Genomic DNA, 17,865 nt, shown 5'->3' with positions numbered 1-17,865 from the left:
TTTTGTTTTTTCTTTTCTTTTGCTTTTTTCTGCCTTTCTCTTTTTTTTCTCTCACTCACAAGCAGGAACTTCACCGACTGGTTCTTGGGAGCAAAAAACGTCTCTTCTGGATTTGGCGGGACACGCGAGTCGGAGCCTTCGGCCGCAGTGAAGTTTGCTGGTTGTGGTTTCACCGTCTTGGCTGTTTTTATTTCCTCTTCTGAAAATAAAGACATTCCTGGGGAAGGAAGAGGAAATAAGGACGGAATCTCATGAAAGGGTTGGGGGGGGGGAGGTGTCACGTCCTGATGGGAATTTCGGGAATAGTGGTCAGGTCCTTAAGAGCTTCTCTGTAATTTGGGGGTTGCCCTGGGGACGTTTCATGACCCATCTAGGGAACATCATCAGTCATAGGAGGGAGTGGAGTTTGTGGAAAGGAGGGAGGGAAGGAAGAAAAGAAGGTAGGCAGGTAGGTAGGTAGGTAGGTGGGAAGGAGTGAATGGAGAGAAAGAAAGAGGAAGGAAGAGGGAGGGAGGAGAGAATGGAGAGAAAGGAAGGAAGGGAGGGAGCGAGAAATACAGAGAAAGGAAGAGAGGAGGGAAGGAAGGAAAGAGGGTGGGAAGGAGGAAGGGAGGCTAAAAGAGAATGAAGGGAAGGAAAAAGAAAAGGAAGGAAAGAAAGAATAGAGAGAAAGGAAGGAAGGAAGGAAGGGAAGTAGGGAGAGGAAGGGAGAAAGGAAGGAGGGAGGAAGTGTGGATAAAGGAGAAGGACGGAAAGAAGGAAGGAAGGGAGGGAGGGAGGGAGGAAGGAAGGAACTAAGGTGTGCCTTATACTCAGAAAAATACAGTAAACTATAGAGCCATTTCTCTGAATGGAAAATGCTTTTCGGTGCCCACTCCTGGGGGGGGGGGGGCCTCGAATCCTTTGCACACGCCCTATTTTTTTAAAAAGGCAGAAAAAAAGAGGGGCAGAGCAGCTACTCACCTGGGACAGGCAGAGCGAAACGAGGCCTCAGCTACCGGAAGAGTCTGGTAAAGTCCCTCAAAGCCCAGCAAACCTGTTTGCACTCCTCAGCACTGCGGGAGGGAAGGAGGAAGAGGGGAAAAAAACATTGGGTCTCCTTTAAGACTGGTGGACTTCAACTCCCAGAATGCCTCAGCCAGAGCTGGCTGACTCCAAGTCACCGGAAGAACTTTGAACTTCGGTCGCTGAACGAATCCCTATAAGTCGAGGACTACCTGGATGTCTTTGCTCCCTGTTTCTTGACCTACCTACCTTCCTTCCCCCTTCCCTCTTTCTTTTCTTCTATGCCTCTTCCCTCCTCTTTCCCTCCCTTCCTATCTCCTCCCTTCCTCCCTTTTTCTTCTCATGTACAGTGATACCTTGTACTACGAACTCAATTGGTTCCGGGACGAGGTTCCTAAGGTGAAAGGTTTGTAAGACGAAACAAGGTTTCCCATAGGAATCAATGGAAAAGCAAATAATAGATGCAAACCCATTAGGAAAATCCAAACTTTAAGGCTTAAAGAAAAAGTGGCAGGTGGACAAAGTGAAGGCTGATGGAGTGAAGACGGACAGCGAGGAGTGGAGGTCCTAACGAAGTCTAATGCCACCCCAAATCTCTCCCAAATCGCCCCTTCAAAACCTTCCTATCTTGCCCCAAATCTCTCCAAAAATTGCTCCCCCAAAAGCTTGTAGCCCGTGTTTGGACCCGTTCAATTTTGTCAATATCTTTTTGTAGGTGAGGTCTCCAGAACTGGACACAGTATTATTCCAAATGGGGTCTCACCAGCGCTCTATACAGCGGGATCACAATCTCCCTCTTCCTGCTTGTTATACCTCTAGCAATGCAGCCAAGCATCCTACTTGCTTTCCCTACCGCCTGACCGCACTGTTCACCCATTTGGACACTGTCAGAAATCACGACCCCAAATCCTTCTCTCGGAGGAAACTCACAAGCTTCCTGACTGGCATCCGAATGCCCACCCCGCCAGCCCCCAAAGTGCCCTGCACTGCCTGACTCCGGACTGACCTGGTGACTTGCTTGTGGAAGTCCGTCAGCTGCTTGTGGGTCACCTGGACGGCTCCCCCTGTGGTCTCCTTCGGCAACCCTTTCAGGGAGTTCTCCAGCCAGCGGCAGAAGGTCTAGTGCCGGGGAGGGGGGGGGGTTGGGGGGAATATTGGAGAGATGGTAAGAGCCTCTGAGTGACCCAGGCTCCCTGCCACCCCCTCCCCTCTGACCAAAGGACCATTCTCATGTCATCTATATATGCATCCATCCTTCCACATCTCCTGCTATCCACCTACCCAACCACTCACCCATCCACCCACCCATCCATCTATCTCTTTCTCTCTCTACTCATCCATCCATCAACAAATCTGTCTACTCATCATCCCTCCCTCCCTCCATCCCATCCCATCCCATCCCATCCCATCCCATCCCATCCCATCCCATCCCATCCCATCCCATCTATCTATCTATCTATCTATCTATCTATCTATCTATCTATCTATCTATCTATCTATATCTCTTTATCTATCCAACAATCTTCATCTATCTCTCTATCTAACCATCCATCCATTTTAACTATTCGTCCATCTGACTGCCCGTTCATCCGTCTGTCCATCCATCCATCCATCCATCAATATATTTAGTATTCATCATCATCTCTCTCTCTGCCCCCCCCCCAATCTATCCATCAATCTATTTCATTCAAGAAGCTATCCGTCTGTCTGTCTGTCTGTCTATCTACCCATCCGTCCACCTATCTAGAGGGTTGGTCTAATATGGGCGTGTCGGGTAGAGTACTCCCCCACCCGTGGGTTGTCCTTCCTCCCTCTCGGAGGGGCCATCCACCCAGGGGTCCCACGCGGCCTCCTGCGCCCCTTACCGGCCTGTCGACCTGCATGATCTCCCAGAGCACCTCGGCCACGTCCGGTAGGGTGTAAGGCGGCAGGCAGAAGCAGCTGGTCTGCAACAGCTGGCTCACCAACTGCTGGCCCAGTTGGGTCATCACCTGCCCGATGAGCTCCTTGCGGGCCTCAAAGTCGTCCTCGTGCTGCAAAAGAGACGCAACAGAGTGGACTCAGGCGCTGGCCACCCGCTGCCCTCTCCCCAGGCGGCAGATTTAAAGAGTCTGCTCCTCATCTAAACAGGGGCACAAAGCTAAGGAAGAATAGCAGCAAATAGCCCGAATCTGCAAAGATGAACTCAGGAAAGCGAAAACTCGGGAGTCTCAGGAGAAGGGTGGCCAAAAATGAAATGAAATGAAATCAATCAATCAATAAATAACTCAAAATGAACCAAAGCCTGCGACAATAATCAAAAATAATATTTAAAAAACTAAAGAACAAGAAAAAAGTCTAGGAAAACAATGGGAGAAAATAGCAAGAAGTTGACAAGCAACAGTAAACCTACAATTGACTTGCCTACACAAGTTGAAATAGGCAAGAAAATTGTAAGTGAGCACTTGTCCACCGGTAGAACAAGTTCAAATCACCGGGACAAAAAAAATGGAAAGAGGGATGCATAACTGAGGCCAAATATCAGCAAGTAGCCTGAATCTGGAAGGTTGAAGTCAAAAAACCAAAGCTTCAGTCCAACTTTATAAGAACTACACTGGAAAGTGTTTGTAGACATTTTACACGCTAAATATAATGTAATGTAATGTAATGTAATGTAATGTAATCAATCCCGGAGAAGACCCTTTGGAAAAGAGAAACTGAGCGACAAACCAGCCTACGAGACCTGCAAAGAGGATAAGCAGGCCGGTTTCTGAAAGCCGACACCCCGTCAGGCGCCCCCAAACACACGCACACACACCCCGGACTCACATCGTTGGCCACGCCGGTGTGGACGAGGTCGCGCAGGAATTTCATGACGCTGCAGTTGGCGTCCCGGTGATCCAAGGTGGTGGCTGCGATGGCCCACTGCAGGATGGGGAGAATCACCTGACTGCGTAGGAGGGTGAGGGGGCTGCGTTGGATGAACCTGCCGTGGGGAGGGAATTGGGGGGAGACGTTTCTTGCAGCTGCCTTGCAAATGTTTTGGGGGGGGGGGTTGCTATCTCTCTGCTGGTCTGCACATTCCTCCTCCCCTCCCTCCATCTCTTTTTTATTTATCAAACTAATATTCATGTATCATCTATCTTTGTATCCACCTCTCCCTCTATTCCTCTAACCCTCTTTTTATCTATCCCTCCATCTCACGGGTGGGCAAAGTTGGCTCTTCTGTGACTTGTGGACTTCAACTCCCAGAATTCCTGAGCCAACCGTGCTAGCTCAGGAATTCTGGGAGTTGAAGTCCACAAGTCGCAGAAGAGCCAACTTTGCCTACCCCTGGTCTATCTTATCTGCCACTGTCATCGTCTGTCACCCTGGCTCGTCTTTGGTCTGCTTCTTTGATCTCAGGTTCCAACACCATTGGTCCTTCTCAACAGCACAAAATCCTAAGTGCCGGGAAGGGTCCATTCCGGCTGGTCAAGGGTCACCTCCCCTGGCTGTCTTGGGCTGCTTTGCCTTGTGCCAAGGAGAGGCCCCACTTGGGAGGGGTGGGAGTACCTGGTGGCCAGCCGGAAGAGGTCATCCACCGTGTCTGGATGGTTCTGGAGACCGTTGGGTTGTTCCAGCAGCCGGAAAGTGGGGACACACAGCGCCTGGAATGAAGAGACAAGGGAGGCGGCTCAGCATGAAACATAGAAACATAGAAGTCTGACGGCAGAAAAAGACCTCCTGGTCCATCTAGTCTGCCCTTATACTGTTTCCTGTATTTTATCTTTGGGTGGATCTGTGTTTATCCTTTGCGCCCTGCATGCATCATCCAAAAAGCACCACAAAGAATGTTCTTTCTGCGCCAACTAAAGAAGTTCAAACTGCCCCAGGAGCTGCTGATCCAATTCTACAGAGGAATCAACAAGTCTGTCATCTGCACCTCTATCACTGTCTGGTTTGGTTCTGCAACCCAACAAGACCGACACAGACTTCAGAGGAGAATCAGAACTGCAGAACAAAACAATGGCTGCCAACCTGCCTTCCATTGAGGGCCTGTAGACTGCACGAGTCAAAAAGAGGGCGGGGAAAATATTTTCGGACCCCTCGTACCCTGGACACAAACTGTTTCAACTCCGACCCTCAAAATGTCACTACAGAGCACTGCACACCAAGACAACTAGACAAACAAGAAGAATTTTTTCGCAAACGCCCTCACTCGGCTAAACAAATAATTCCCTCAACACTGTCACACTATTTACTAAGTCTGCACTACCATTACTACTATTTTTTCCCCATCATTCCTATCACCCATCTCCTCCAACCTATGACTGTAATTTATTGCTTGCATCCTGAAGATTTTTATTAATATTGATTGTTTCTTCATTGCTTATTCGAGCCCTGTGACCATTGTTAAGTGTTGAACCTCCTGATTCTTGAGAAATCTATATTTCCTTTTATGTCCACTGAGAGCATCTGCACCAAAGACAAATTCCTTGTGGGTCCAATCACACTTGGCCAATAAAGAATTCTATTGTGAGCAGGGCCCCCTTAAACCTGGGGTGATGTAATGTTTGCTGCTTGAGCAGTGGGTTGAACTTTATGACCTGCAAGGTCCCTTTCAACTTTAACAATAAAAACGTCGCCCAGAAAGTAATGCACCACATTTTTTTCCCTCAGCCTACAGTAATGGTACGAATGTGAAACTTTAGATATACATTATTTGCATTGTCAGGAATGCGTGTGTAGATTTTGCGTTTCTTCAGACAGGTAGCGTAGCTGCAGCCTTGTTTCAAAATGACGTCTGTAAGTGATGTACGTTACAACGTGTCATCATTGAATTTCTCACTGCGGGAAAAGAAACTGTTGGGAACATTCACAAACGTTTGTGTACAGTTGATGGAGAATCTGCAGTCGACAGAAATACGGTTAGTCGCTGGGCACAGAGGGGGCGGCCATTACAGTGCAGAAACGACTTTGTGAACTGACCAAGGAGTGGTACCGACAGGACATACACACCCTTGTATCTTGCTGGAGGAAGGCCATAGAACGGGACGGAGATTACGTGGAAATCTTGTAAGTTTCATTGCGTTCAATAAATAATTGTTGAAGAAAACAAAGTGTGGTGCATTACTTTCTGGGCGACCCTCGTAAATAAATAAAAAAAGTATAACCGGTGGCTGGATGGATCAGGTGCCCAGGAAGGGGACTTCTAGTCTCCCCCTCTTCCAGGGCTCCGGCACCACCTACCTACCTACCTGCAGCATGTCGAGCAGCCCCTGCCTGCAGCCCTCTTCCATGCCGTATTCGTCCACGAGGATGCTGCCCAGGTAGAGGAAACAGGAGTGCTGGTGTTCCTGGTACACATTCACCATCTGCCAAGGAAATGAGCCCGAGTCTCAACGGAGGAGCAAACACACTTGGCATTGCCAAGCAAGCACACACACCCCAAATGGTCCTTGTGGCAAACAAAGGAAGTGGGGGGGCTGTAGCTTTCGGGAGGTGAAAGAGGTTCCCTTCCATAACTGGGGTGGGAACAATGCTCCAGGCCCACATGGTCAGGATTCCGGGGCTGAACGGGGGCTTGAAAAGAGAAATTATGCGCTGATGAAACCTGTGGAAACTGAACTGAATTGAATTTAAATTTAATTTAATTTAATTTAATAAATTAAATTAATTTAATAATTTCATTATTATTTTTCGGAGTATAAGACACACCTTTTTCCTCCCTAAAAGAGGCTGAAAATTTAAGTGCCTCTTACACTCTGAATGCAGCTTTTTTTCAAAGCTTTTTCCCCCCTTAGCCCTAACTAGCTGCTAACCATCTTCCCAGCTCTTTCCTTGAAGGCTCTTTCATTGTTTCTCCCTGCAAAGAATGTTTTCCAAGCCCTTTGCAGAGTTTTTCCCCCCATTGCTCTAACTTACTCTGAGTAAGTTTCTTTCCAGCCCTATTAAGGTGCTAACGATGTTCCCAGTTCTTACTGGCTTGCAAGCTCTTTCATTGTTACTCTTTCCTAAGAATGTTTCCCCAACCCTATCTTTGTAGTGTTTTTTTTATTTTAATTCATTCTCTACTTGCTCCGAATGTTTCTTTCCAGCCCTAACCAGGTTCTAACAATGTTCCCAGCTCTTACTGGCTTGCAAGCTCTTTCATTGTTACTCTCTGCAAAGAATGTTTTTCAAATCCTGTCTTCTCCCTGCCTTTTCCAGCTACAGTTTCGGAGACTCGGATTTGTAAGTGGAAAATGGTTCTTGAGAAGGGGGAAAAAATCTTGAACATCCGGTTCTTATCTAGAAAAGTTCATAAGTAGAGGCGTTCGTAGGTAGAGGTCCCACTGTCCTACATTTCAGGAATGAACACCAGACGGCAGAAGGGTGAAAATAATCTCACCTGAGTGACCAGCGGCTGCAAAAGGGCTGCCGATCCCTTCCCGACGCACCGGACGGCAAAACGCAGGCAGCGGCAGCAACGTTCCACGATGCGGTTGTCGGCCCGGTGTTTGTTCAAGGTTTCCGACAGCACCGGCCAAATCTGGAGAAGACCAAGAGGAATATCAACAGTGCAATGGACCAAGAGTGGCCGATCTTTTAAGACTTCTGGACTTCCACTCCCAAAATTCCCCAGCCACCATGCTTTAAGATGGGTGGACTCTGTTAGTACTACGTACATAACTAGTTGGGTTTGGCAGTACAAAATAAACCAATAGTGTATGCTTACATGTGTTGGAACACTATTGCTTTAAGAGCTAGTGTTATGGATGGCCACAAGAGGGAGCCAGAAGCACAATTCTCTCTCTCTCATTATTCCCTGCTACCTTGTCTTTGTGTTGTAAGAACTGGTTTGATGTATTTGTAAGCTGAACACATAAGGCTTATAGTATTGTATATATATAGAGTTACTGACTAATGTAATTGTGTATGACTAGGATTGTTCTGGACTAAGAAATTTGCCAAAGTAAATAATATTAATACACTTAATATATCTGGATTATATTACTGAGCCATTACTAGTATCTCTGGTCTACCCGCTGGATATCTGCCACCTCCACGTTTCCTCTGTGTATGTGTATCTTTGACTACTAAGAGATTACTCTGCACATTCCTTAATCAACTTTGACCCCCAGAATTCCCCAGCCAGCCTGCTTTAAATGGGATGGATTCTGGGAGTTGAAGTCTCCATACCTTAAAGGTTGGTATAGACCAGGGATATACAACCTTGGTGATTTTAAGAGCTGTGGACTTCACTTCCCAGAATTCCCCAGGCAGGATGCTTTAGGTGAACTTTGATTCCCAGAATTCTCTAGCCAGCATGCTTTAATTTGGGTAGACGTCCACTCCCAGAATTCCCCAGCCAATCATGCTTTAAGATATGATGACTTCAACTCCCAGGATTCCCCATTCCACTATGTCTGCCTGGGGAATTCTGGGAGTTGAAGTCTACAAAGTTGCCAAGGTTAGAGATCCCCACAGTGGACGAATGCTCCTAGGGCGAAAATAAACTCCTCTTAGCGCCGGAATGGGAGCTTAATTTTTCCAAAGTGGGAAAATGAAAAACTGATAGGATTGTTGTGGACGAAAAGAACCAATTGGACTGTGAAGGTGCGTAGAGACACACACAAACACACTCTCTCTCTCCTGGAAATTGAAAAGAAAATACCGTATTTTTCGGACTATAAGACACATCCTTTTTCCTCCCTAAAAGAGGCTGATATTTTGGGTGCATCTTATACTCTGAATACTGTATAGCTGTTTTTTTTCTTCCCAGCCCAACTACCTGCTAATGGTCTTCCCAGCTCTTCCCTTGCAGGCTCTTTCATGGTTTCTCTCTGCCAAGAATGTTTTCCAAGCCCTAAGTCTTTGCAGGGTTTTTTCCATTGCTCTAACTTGCTCTGTGTAAGTTTCTTTCCAGCCCTAAGCAGGTGCTAATGATGTTCCCAGCTCTTACTGGCTTGCAAGCTCCTTCATTGTTACTCTCTGTGAAGAATGTTTTCCAAGCGCTAAGTCTTTGCAGGGTTTTTTCCATTGCTCTACTACTTGCTCTGAATGTTTCTTTCCAGGTGCTAATGATGTTCCCAGCTCTTACTGGCTTGCAAGCTCCTTCATTGTTACTCTCTGTGAAAAATGTTTTCCAAGCGCTAAGTCTTTGCAGGGTTTTTCCATTGCTCTACTTGCTCGGAATGTTTCTTTCCAGGTGCTAATGATGTTCCCAGCTCTTACTGGCTTGCAAGCTCCTTCATTGTTACTCGCTCAGAATAAAGTTTTTTTAAAGCCCTGACCAGGGGAGAAAATAACGTGCTAGCCAGATGAACACCTGGTAAGCAGGTTCTTTTCCCTATTGTCCTCCCCCAAAATTAAGGTGCATCTTATACTCCGAAAAATACGGTAGCAGTCACTTTCAAAAATAAAAGCACACCTGGGACAGGTGGGGCAGCCAAAGAGCCAGGTACAGCCTGGGGGCCATTAAATGCCCAGGTGTGCTCTTATACCACCTGTCAAGAGTTTTTCTCCAACCTGGAGCCCTTCAGTGTTGGGACTCCCAGCTGCCCCCAAATCCCCAACTTGATACTTCTGACCCTTTTTGGATTTTTCAGGAGGGCGCGTGGGGACACAAGGCCCTGCCTTTGTTTACCTCTTGGATGACCTTTTGGCAGGGGTGCGTCTGTCCGTTTTCTACAATGGGGTTGGTATGCCTGGAAAGGGGAAAAGAAGTGAAAAAGAGAACGGTCAAGGGATGAAAGCCGCTAAGGAGACCATGACAATTACTGGGGTGGAGGGGTGGGGAGTGTCCTTGATGCTGCAGGCGTTTCGTGACCCAACTAGGGAACGGCATCAGTGCTAGGAGGTGGTTCTGTGGAAAGGAGGAGGAGGAGAAGGAAGAGGGAAGGCACTTGGTGGTGTCTGAATTTGTTTTCTTGAAGACGTTTCATCCCCAACCCGGTACCACTGCCAATGCTAGAGGGATGTGGGGTTGTTGTGGTTTGCTCGCTGTCACGGAAATTAAAGTCTGTTTGGACCTTAACTCCGGAGGTCGATGGATAGAAGCCTTAATCATTTTTTTAAACAAGATATTTATTTTAGAAACAGAGATTAAACAAATAAAAGACTGTCTCGAGGGACAGGAGAACATATGCTTCTTACATCATGGAGGTTCATGGAGGTTAAGAAAAACGAAGGAAGTGGCGACACAAGAGGAGGATCCAATAAGACACACTAGTTAACTGTTTCATTACCAAATGTCTCTGAGGGGCTGTCAATATACAGCATGACACTGGCGTCCTGCACAAATAATCAGGGCCTGTTTGTCTGAATTAGACATTTGTTGATTCAAGCACTAAACAATGCCCCACCCAAGGAAGCTCTTTAGAGGCCCGGCATTAGTTCTCCCACTGGGAAGGTCTCCTAAGAGCAAACGGTTGAAGACCCTCTGCCCTAAGGCACGTCAAAGAGTTGTGGCCCGTCCACGTTCTGTGCAGCTGATCACGGATTCTGAGGATCGAGAGACGGGGGTGGGTTGGTATCCCAGGCCAGTGGACTTGGCACCCAAGTCTAAGAGCAAGGAGGGCGGAGAGGATGTGGGTTGGAGGCTGAGAGCCAACCAGGGCCTGATGTACCTCCAGAGGTGCCCATGAGTCACTCAGGAGAACAGGAAGAGCCTCTAGAGTACACAGGGCTTCTAGAAGGCAGGAGTGGCTAAGCAAGAGGAGGTCTCTTTGTGAATCACTGTAGAACACTTGGCCACGCCTTTTGGCTATTTATGGGTGAGCCATGTGACGAGTCACTTTTCGAATGTGAGAGATGGTTGCTTGGATGTGGTTCTTGGACCATTTTTGTGAATTACAAATTAAGAAAGTGGAATCTTGGTTTCTGGGCTTGCTGCCAACTCAGAGTGAGTCATGTTAATTAGAGATAGGTGATCAAAGAGAATTATTTGGGAGTTTGAGACTGTAGTGGACAGCTGAGACCGGACGGACCATTTTCTTCCTTTTCTGATACATTTTTAGACAGTTAAACTTTTCTGCTGTTAAACTATTAGAATTATATGCTTAAAACTTATCGAATCGGTGCGTGTGGACCTATTTCTTGGGGGGGGGGGGACAGCTCACAGCTGGGACAGAACAGAAAGAAGTTGTTGCCCTGGCATTCGGACCCCCAGCCCCACTCTGCCCACCCCCTGGTGCTTACCTAAATATAACAGCAAGGCGGTCGAGGGGCACGGTGGGGTCCGAGGAGAGTCCGTTGCTGGGCTCCTGAGACAGCAGCTGAAGAGGAGAGGCGCCAGGTAAGGCCATCCCAGGTGGGCAAAGCTTTTTTAATTTCAGACATGTATTGTCCACCCATCTCTAACTCCTCTAACTCCAAATATTCAAATTCAGTCATGGTGTGAGTGTCAGCTCTTGATCCATCCTATCCCAGACCTTCCTCCAAAGAGGGAACTTGGAAGGCTGTGGACTACGACACCTATCATTCCCAACTCCCCATGTCCCAAAAGGCAGTCGGAGAAGTGGGCTGTCACATGCCTGATTAATTGATTGACTGATTGCCCTACCTTTTTTATTTTTATAAGGAGGCAAATGTGTCTAATATCATTTTCTCCTATTTTCCCTACAACCCTTTAGAGTTAAGGCTGAGAGAGGGCAGAACTGACTCAAGATCACGCACCTGGTTTTTTATGGGACTAGAATTCACCATCCCCTGGTGATTGGCCCAAAGTCACCCAGTTGGCCTTCATGTCTAAGGTGGGACTAAGACTTCCAGTCTCCTGGGAATTGCCTAAAATGTTACCCAGCCAGATTCTGTGCCTAAGGCAGGACTAGAACTCCCAGTCCCCAATTCACGAACTGGCTTTCATGCCTAAGGCAGGACTAGAACTCACTGTCTCCTGGCGATTGGCCCAAATTTACCCAGCTGACTAATGTCTAAGGCAGGACTAGAACTCACAACCTCCCGGCTTTTAACCTGGTACCTTGAGCACACTTCCCTCAATGAACTTTTTCCAAAGCCTGTTGTCTCCCCTGCAGGCAACGGGAGCGAGTAGGCGCCCAAGAGGGAACGCTATAGCTCCCCGGTCTCCAAGCTCCTTGGCGGAAGGACCGTTTTCCTATGCTGCAACTCTTCCCACCTAGCCAACCTTCAAAAACCCGGCCGGCCACTCACCTTTTTCAGGGCCATCACCTGAACGGCACAGAGTTCACTCAGACAGGCCGAGATCTTCTCCAGCGGGAGCCTGGCGAGCACCAAGGCCGTTCCTGCCCAAAGAGAGGATGGGCAGGAGTCTGTCAAGCAGTTCTGACCCCAAACATGACAAACCCAGTGCTGCCCCCCGCCCGCCTGCCCGATCAGCCTCTCTTTCTCCTCCTCCGCTTCCCGCCTTGGGGCGCGGCTCCTCCCGTAGCAGTGGCTGCAGCGGCGGTGGCAGCTTCTCGTCCTCCTCATCCAACCGCTAGCCGCTCCGAGCGCTTTGGGAACACCCGCCCGCCCCTCTCGCAGTCCCTTCGGCGAGAGCGCTTTTGTCCCGGGCTGTCAGCGAGGGGGCTGCAGGAGAGGCGGGGCAGGCGTTCTTCTCACAGCGGAGGCCGGCGAAGGTGATTTTCAATGCCGGGCGCATGGGCGCTCGCGCTCCCCATGCCCCTGCCAGCCCGCCCGGAACATTCAAAATGAGAAAAACCTTCGCCAGCTGAAAGGGAGGGAGGGGGGGCGTACCTTTCAAGAGTCCGACAGCTGCTTCGGGTGAGAGCATGAAGGAGTCCAGGGAACGGGCGATTTCCAGCAAGCCGGTGAAGTGCTGGGCCATGTGGTCCCGGCACACCGAGCAAATGTTGTGGATGGCTTTGGCGGCAATGGAGGCCAGGGACTTCTCACACAAGCCCTTCATCAGGTAGCCCAGGACGTGATCTGCGGGTGGAGGAGAAGCTGGATTAAGAGCGGACGAGCGGAGCTTCTCCTGCAGAACGATCTTCTCTATTGGGATGTTTTCCAGCCGATGTTCCTTACTTCCTCCTTCCTATCCTTCTTTCATCCCCCTCTCCATCTTCCATCTTTTCTTCCTTCCATCCATCTTTCCTTCCATCCATTGATCCATCTTTTCTTCCATCCTTCCATCCACTCATCCTTTTCATCCATCTTCTTCCTTCTATACTTCCATCGATTCCTCTTCCTATCCTTCCTTCTATTCCTTCCTTCTATTCCTTCCACCCACCCACCCACCTTTTCCTTTATCCTTCCTTCCTTCCATTGATCCATCTTTTATTCCTTCCATTCATTCATCAATCCTTTCATCCATCTATCCACCCATCTTTTACTTTACCCTTCCTTCCTTCCATCCATATTTTCTTCCTTCTATACTTCCATCGATTCCTCCTCCCTCCTCCTATCCTTCCTTCTATTCCTTCCATCCATCCATCCACCCACCTATCTTTTCCTTTATCCTTCCTTCCATTCATCCTTCCTTCCATTCATCCATCTTTTCTTCCTTCCATTCATCCATTCATCTTTCCTTCCTTCCATCTTCTTCCTTCCATTCTTCCATTGATTCCTCCTATCCTTCTTTCTATTCCTTCCTTCCATCCATCCATTCATCCGCCCACCCATCTTTTTCTTTATCCTTCCTTCCATTGATCCATCTTCTCTTCCTTCTATTCCTTCATCCACCCAACCACCCATTCATCCTTCCTTCCATTCCATCTCTTCCTTCCTTCCTTCCCTTCCCTTCCCCTCCCTCCCTCCCCACCCACCAATGTTCAGTCTGAAAAGGGGGGCTCTCAAGGAGAGGCATCCCACGGCTACCCTCCGTCCAAAGGGCTGCCTTGGGCTGCAGGGACTGACCCACAGCCTGTCCCCCCTACCAAGCCCCCTGCCTGGCCCTTTCCACTCACCCAGGAATTGGGGGTTCCTGTCCACCACTTCGCTCATTTCCCCCACCAACTCGATGCTGGTGTAGCGCACGGCTGTGTGGACGGCTTCGGGGAGGCGCACCACTCCGTCCAGTACTTCCACCAAAGTGGGGTTATTCTCTCTGCAGCATGAGCGAACGGGGGCAAGCAGGTAAATTCTGAACCCTCAACAAAGCACAACGCGGACCCACAGGTGCCCCCAGCTTGTCCCCTGGGCTCTCCCAACGATTCAGGGGAACCTCCCCCCCCCCCCCCCCCCAGGCATATAACGTACACACATCTGTCCCACTCCTACTTTCTCCTATCTGCAGGAAGCCTTCTGGATTTTAGGGGTCAGATTTGCAAGGTAGAGACATCCTCTGCCCCGCACCGTTCTGGTCTAGCTGATGTAAATCCACCAATCTCTTCTCAAGGCTTTGGTTTTTCAAACAAGTAAATCTTTTATTCTCTTTTACACTGAATAGATGGCAACCGTTACATGCAGCGTTGCGAGATCATGCACAAATAAATCTTACGATGCAAAAGTCACATTCCAAGCTAACGAGAGCTGAAAATGCAAAGCTATAAATCTCTCCAACAAGCGTTGGGGTGTCTCAGAGTTCTTTCTAATCTAAATTAACACAGTTTGTCATGTTTTATCAAAAGCTTACTTTTCCGGAGGTAGGAATTCAGGCCATATTTCAACTACAGTGGTACCTCTACTTAAGAACGCCTCTACTTAAGAACTTTTTTAGATAAGAACTGGGAGTTCAAGATATTTTTGCCTCTACTTAAGAACCATTTTCTACTTAAGAACCTGAGCCGAGAAAAATTTCCCAGGAAATTTGAGAGCGGCACGAAGGCCTGGCCAGTTTCCTGCCACCACCCTGGGTTTCTCTTTCTGGTGCAGTGTATGGGAGGCAGCCTCGCACCGGGTATATGGGAGGCACATGCTCTTCCTCACCACCTCGGAGTCCCTCTTTTTTTTTTTTTAGCCTTAAAGTTTTGGATTTTTTTTTAATAACCCCTCACCTCCCCTTCTTCCTTCGGCAGCAACTCTCCTCCTCCTCCTCTTCTTCCTCCTCCTCCTCCCACCCAAATCTCGAGCTTTTATTTTTTTCCTAATGGGTTTGCACACATTATTTGCTTTTACATTGATTCCTATGGGGAAAATTGCTTCTACTTAAGAGCGTTTCTACTTAAGGACCTGGTCACGGAACGAATTAAGTTCTTAAGTAGAGGTACCACTGTACTTGCAGTTGGTCTGAAAGCAAGCGTCACTTCCGATCATCTCCGGACATTACGTCTTACCTATTACACAGTTCTAACCTGCCGATTCAAAACTTTTCCCCAGTCATTTTGCAAATCTCCTCAACCTAGGATTAACCCAGGGGCTGTCAGCTATCCCCCCATCACCTGAAGATGAATCACTTTCTAAAATAAACAAAACTCCGGAAGGTTTTTGCTGGGAATATTTCATCAAAAATTAGAAAAACATCAGATATATTTGTATATCCATATAACAACGGCAGCTAGGCTAATATATGCTCAGTACTGGAAAAATGAAAGGGTACCTCACAAGGAAGAGATCATAGAAAAAATTACAACCTGTGCCGAGATGGATAAATTAATGCTGGAAATTCAAAATAAATAAGAATCCAATTTTTACAAATGCGGGGATATGTTCTACCATTGGTTAGAAAAAAGGATAAAGTAATTAATGTACATTGGATCAATATTTCAGTAACAAAGTTATTGCCTGGTAATCGAATATATTGTAAAAAAAATAGAGATAGATTATTTATATGGTTTAGGATCAACAAAACTGGTGCGTATGACCTATCGAATACGAGTTGTAATAGAATGTTAACATAGTTAGAACCGCTATTAGGATTAGTCACACTTTGGTCCAACTTTCTTTTCTTTTTAAATGTCTTTGTGTTGTTTTGTGTATTGTGTTGATCTATGCATTTCAATAAAAGTTAAAAGTTAAAAAAAGATGAATCACTTTCTATGCTAACTTTGAAATCATTGTCTCCTACGCTCTCGTCCCCGCTGCCTTCCGACAACCTTCTTAAAACCTCGGTTTCTTCGTCTTCAGAATCTGATACTTCCTGAGGCTGTCTCGGGACACTCACAACACCCACCACCCTCACCACTTTTGGGGATAGCTGCAGGTAGTCCTCGACTTATGACCGGTCACTTAATGAGGGTTTGACATTAGGACGGTTTGCGAAAAAGGTGCTTTGTGGCCCATCATTGTAAATGTCACAAAACATGGTGTTAAATAAATAAGTGGAAAAAAGTAAGTAAGTAAGTACCGTAAGTACACCCAGACCCTGGCATGCCTTGCCCTCCCACTACTCACTGGTCAACGCTCTTGGCTATTGAGGCCATGATGAACAGAACGGCTTCTGTCACTTCCCAAGGCGGGTTGCCTTCTTTCAAAGTGGCATAAAGCTGCAAAAGAAACCAAAGGAGGAGAAAGGAGTAAGGAGGATGAGGATACCGTGATCTGGCCGTTGAAGCTACACGGCTATGGATGAAACATGTAACCGTGATGCCCATTGTCATTGGGGCACTTGGTACCATGTGCAAAAATTTCATAAAACACATCAAGAAATTGCAGCTTCCTGCAATAACACCAGCGGGAATGCATAAAAACTGCGCTACTCAAAACATCGTATACAGTGGTACCTCTACCAAAGAACGCCTCTACTTATGGACTTTTTTGGATAAGAACCGGGTCTTCAAGATTTTTTTGCCTCTTCTCAAGAACCATTTTCCATTTACAGACCCGAGCCTCCAAAACTGTAACTGGAAAAGGTGTGGAGAAGCCTCTGTGGGGCCTCTCTAGGAATCTCCTGGGAGGAAACGGGGCCGGAAAAGGCAGGGAGAAGCCTTCGTGGGGCCTCTCTAGGAATCTCCTGGGAGGAAACAGGATCGGAAAAGGTGGGGAGAAGCCTCCATGGTGCCTCTCTAGGAATCTCCTGGGAGAAAACAGGGCCTCCACTCTCCCTGTGGTTTCCCCAATCGCACACATTATTTGCTTTTACATTGATTCCTATGGGAAAAATTGCTTCTTCTTACAAACTTTTCTACTTAGGAACCTGGTCACGGAATGAATTAAGTTCATAAGTAGAGGTACAACTGCACACCGGACCTCTCGATTGTGGAAAAGAAAAAAGTGTGGATCGTTGATGTCGTCATACAAGGTGACAGTCAAATAGATGAAAAACAACAAGTAAAACCTAGGCCATATTAGGATCTTAAAATCGAATGATGACGACTCTGACATAATTACAGGTACAGATAGTCCCAGTGGAAATCAGCACTCTGGGTGCTGTGCCAAAAGACCTCAGCCGGCATTTGAAAACAATAAACATAGACAAAATCACGATTTATCAGTTGCAAAGGGCCACCTTGGATCTTTGCACATCATACGAAAATACATCACACAGTCCTAGATGCTTGGGAAGTGTTTGACTTGTGATGTTCAGATACGAAATCCAGTACAGTAATACCTCATGATACGAACTTAATTGGTGCAAGGAGGAGGTTCGTAAGACGAAAGGTTCGTAAGACGAAGCATTGTTTCCCATAGGAAACAATGTAAAGTCAATTAATCCGTGCAACCAAAAAACCCCCCGCAAAAAAACGGCTTTCAGCGACTGCTGGGAAGCGGCGCGGCTGTTTTAAAAGGTGACAGCTGGCCTGGGGGGCTTCCCAGCACCCCCCCGGTGCTGGCAAGCCCCCAGGCCGGCTGCGACCTTTTAAAACAGCCGCGCCGCTTCGCAGCTGTCTCCTGAAGCCGAACGCTAAAGCCGAACTTCCGCATTCGGCTTCAGGAGACAGCTGCGAAGCGGCGCAGGTGTTTTAAAAGGTGACAGCCGGGCTGGGGGGCTTCCCAGCACCCCCCCGAACCCCGAACCCGGGGTTCAGAAAAATTTTGCCTCTTCTTACGAACTTTTTTCGAGTTACGAACCGAACCGGCGTTCGGGAGGACTTCTGGGAAGCCCGCAGCGGCTGT

General features: G+C 47.6%; 1 protein-coding gene across 1 annotated transcript in view; it reads right to left on the bottom strand.

Annotated features, from left to right (window-relative positions):
• The window catches only part of TNPO3 (transportin 3), a 45,023-nt gene continuing 27,158 nt past the window's right edge, over positions 1-17,865 (bottom strand). The window contains exons 10-23 of the mRNA XM_070754506.1: positions 16,204-16,295; positions 13,839-13,978; positions 12,667-12,858; positions 12,121-12,212; positions 11,149-11,225; positions 9,596-9,656; positions 7,358-7,498; positions 6,225-6,341; positions 4,540-4,634; positions 3,814-3,970; positions 2,871-3,038; positions 2,012-2,124; positions 964-1,055; positions 1-217 (exon numbers count right to left, since the gene is read on the bottom strand). Coding sequence (XP_070610607.1) covers positions 995-1,055; positions 2,012-2,124; positions 2,871-3,038; positions 3,814-3,970; positions 4,540-4,634; positions 6,225-6,341; positions 7,358-7,498; positions 9,596-9,656; positions 11,149-11,225; positions 12,121-12,212; positions 12,667-12,858; positions 13,839-13,978; positions 16,204-16,295 — 1,506 coding nt within the window. The 3' untranslated portion in view covers positions 1-217; positions 964-994. The remainder of the gene's footprint in view (positions 218-963; positions 1,056-2,011; positions 2,125-2,870; positions 3,039-3,813; positions 3,971-4,539; positions 4,635-6,224; positions 6,342-7,357; positions 7,499-9,595; positions 9,657-11,148; positions 11,226-12,120; positions 12,213-12,666; positions 12,859-13,838; positions 13,979-16,203; positions 16,296-17,865) is intronic.

The sequence above is a fragment of the Erythrolamprus reginae genome, chromosome 6, assembly GCF_031021105.1.
Source record: "Erythrolamprus reginae isolate rEryReg1 chromosome 6, rEryReg1.hap1, whole genome shotgun sequence".
NCBI classification, from domain to species: Eukaryota; Metazoa; Chordata; class Lepidosauria; order Squamata; family Dipsadidae; genus Erythrolamprus; species Erythrolamprus reginae.
The sequence above is the reverse complement of the archived record's forward strand: the minus strand, read 5'-3'. Positions and strand labels throughout refer to the sequence as shown.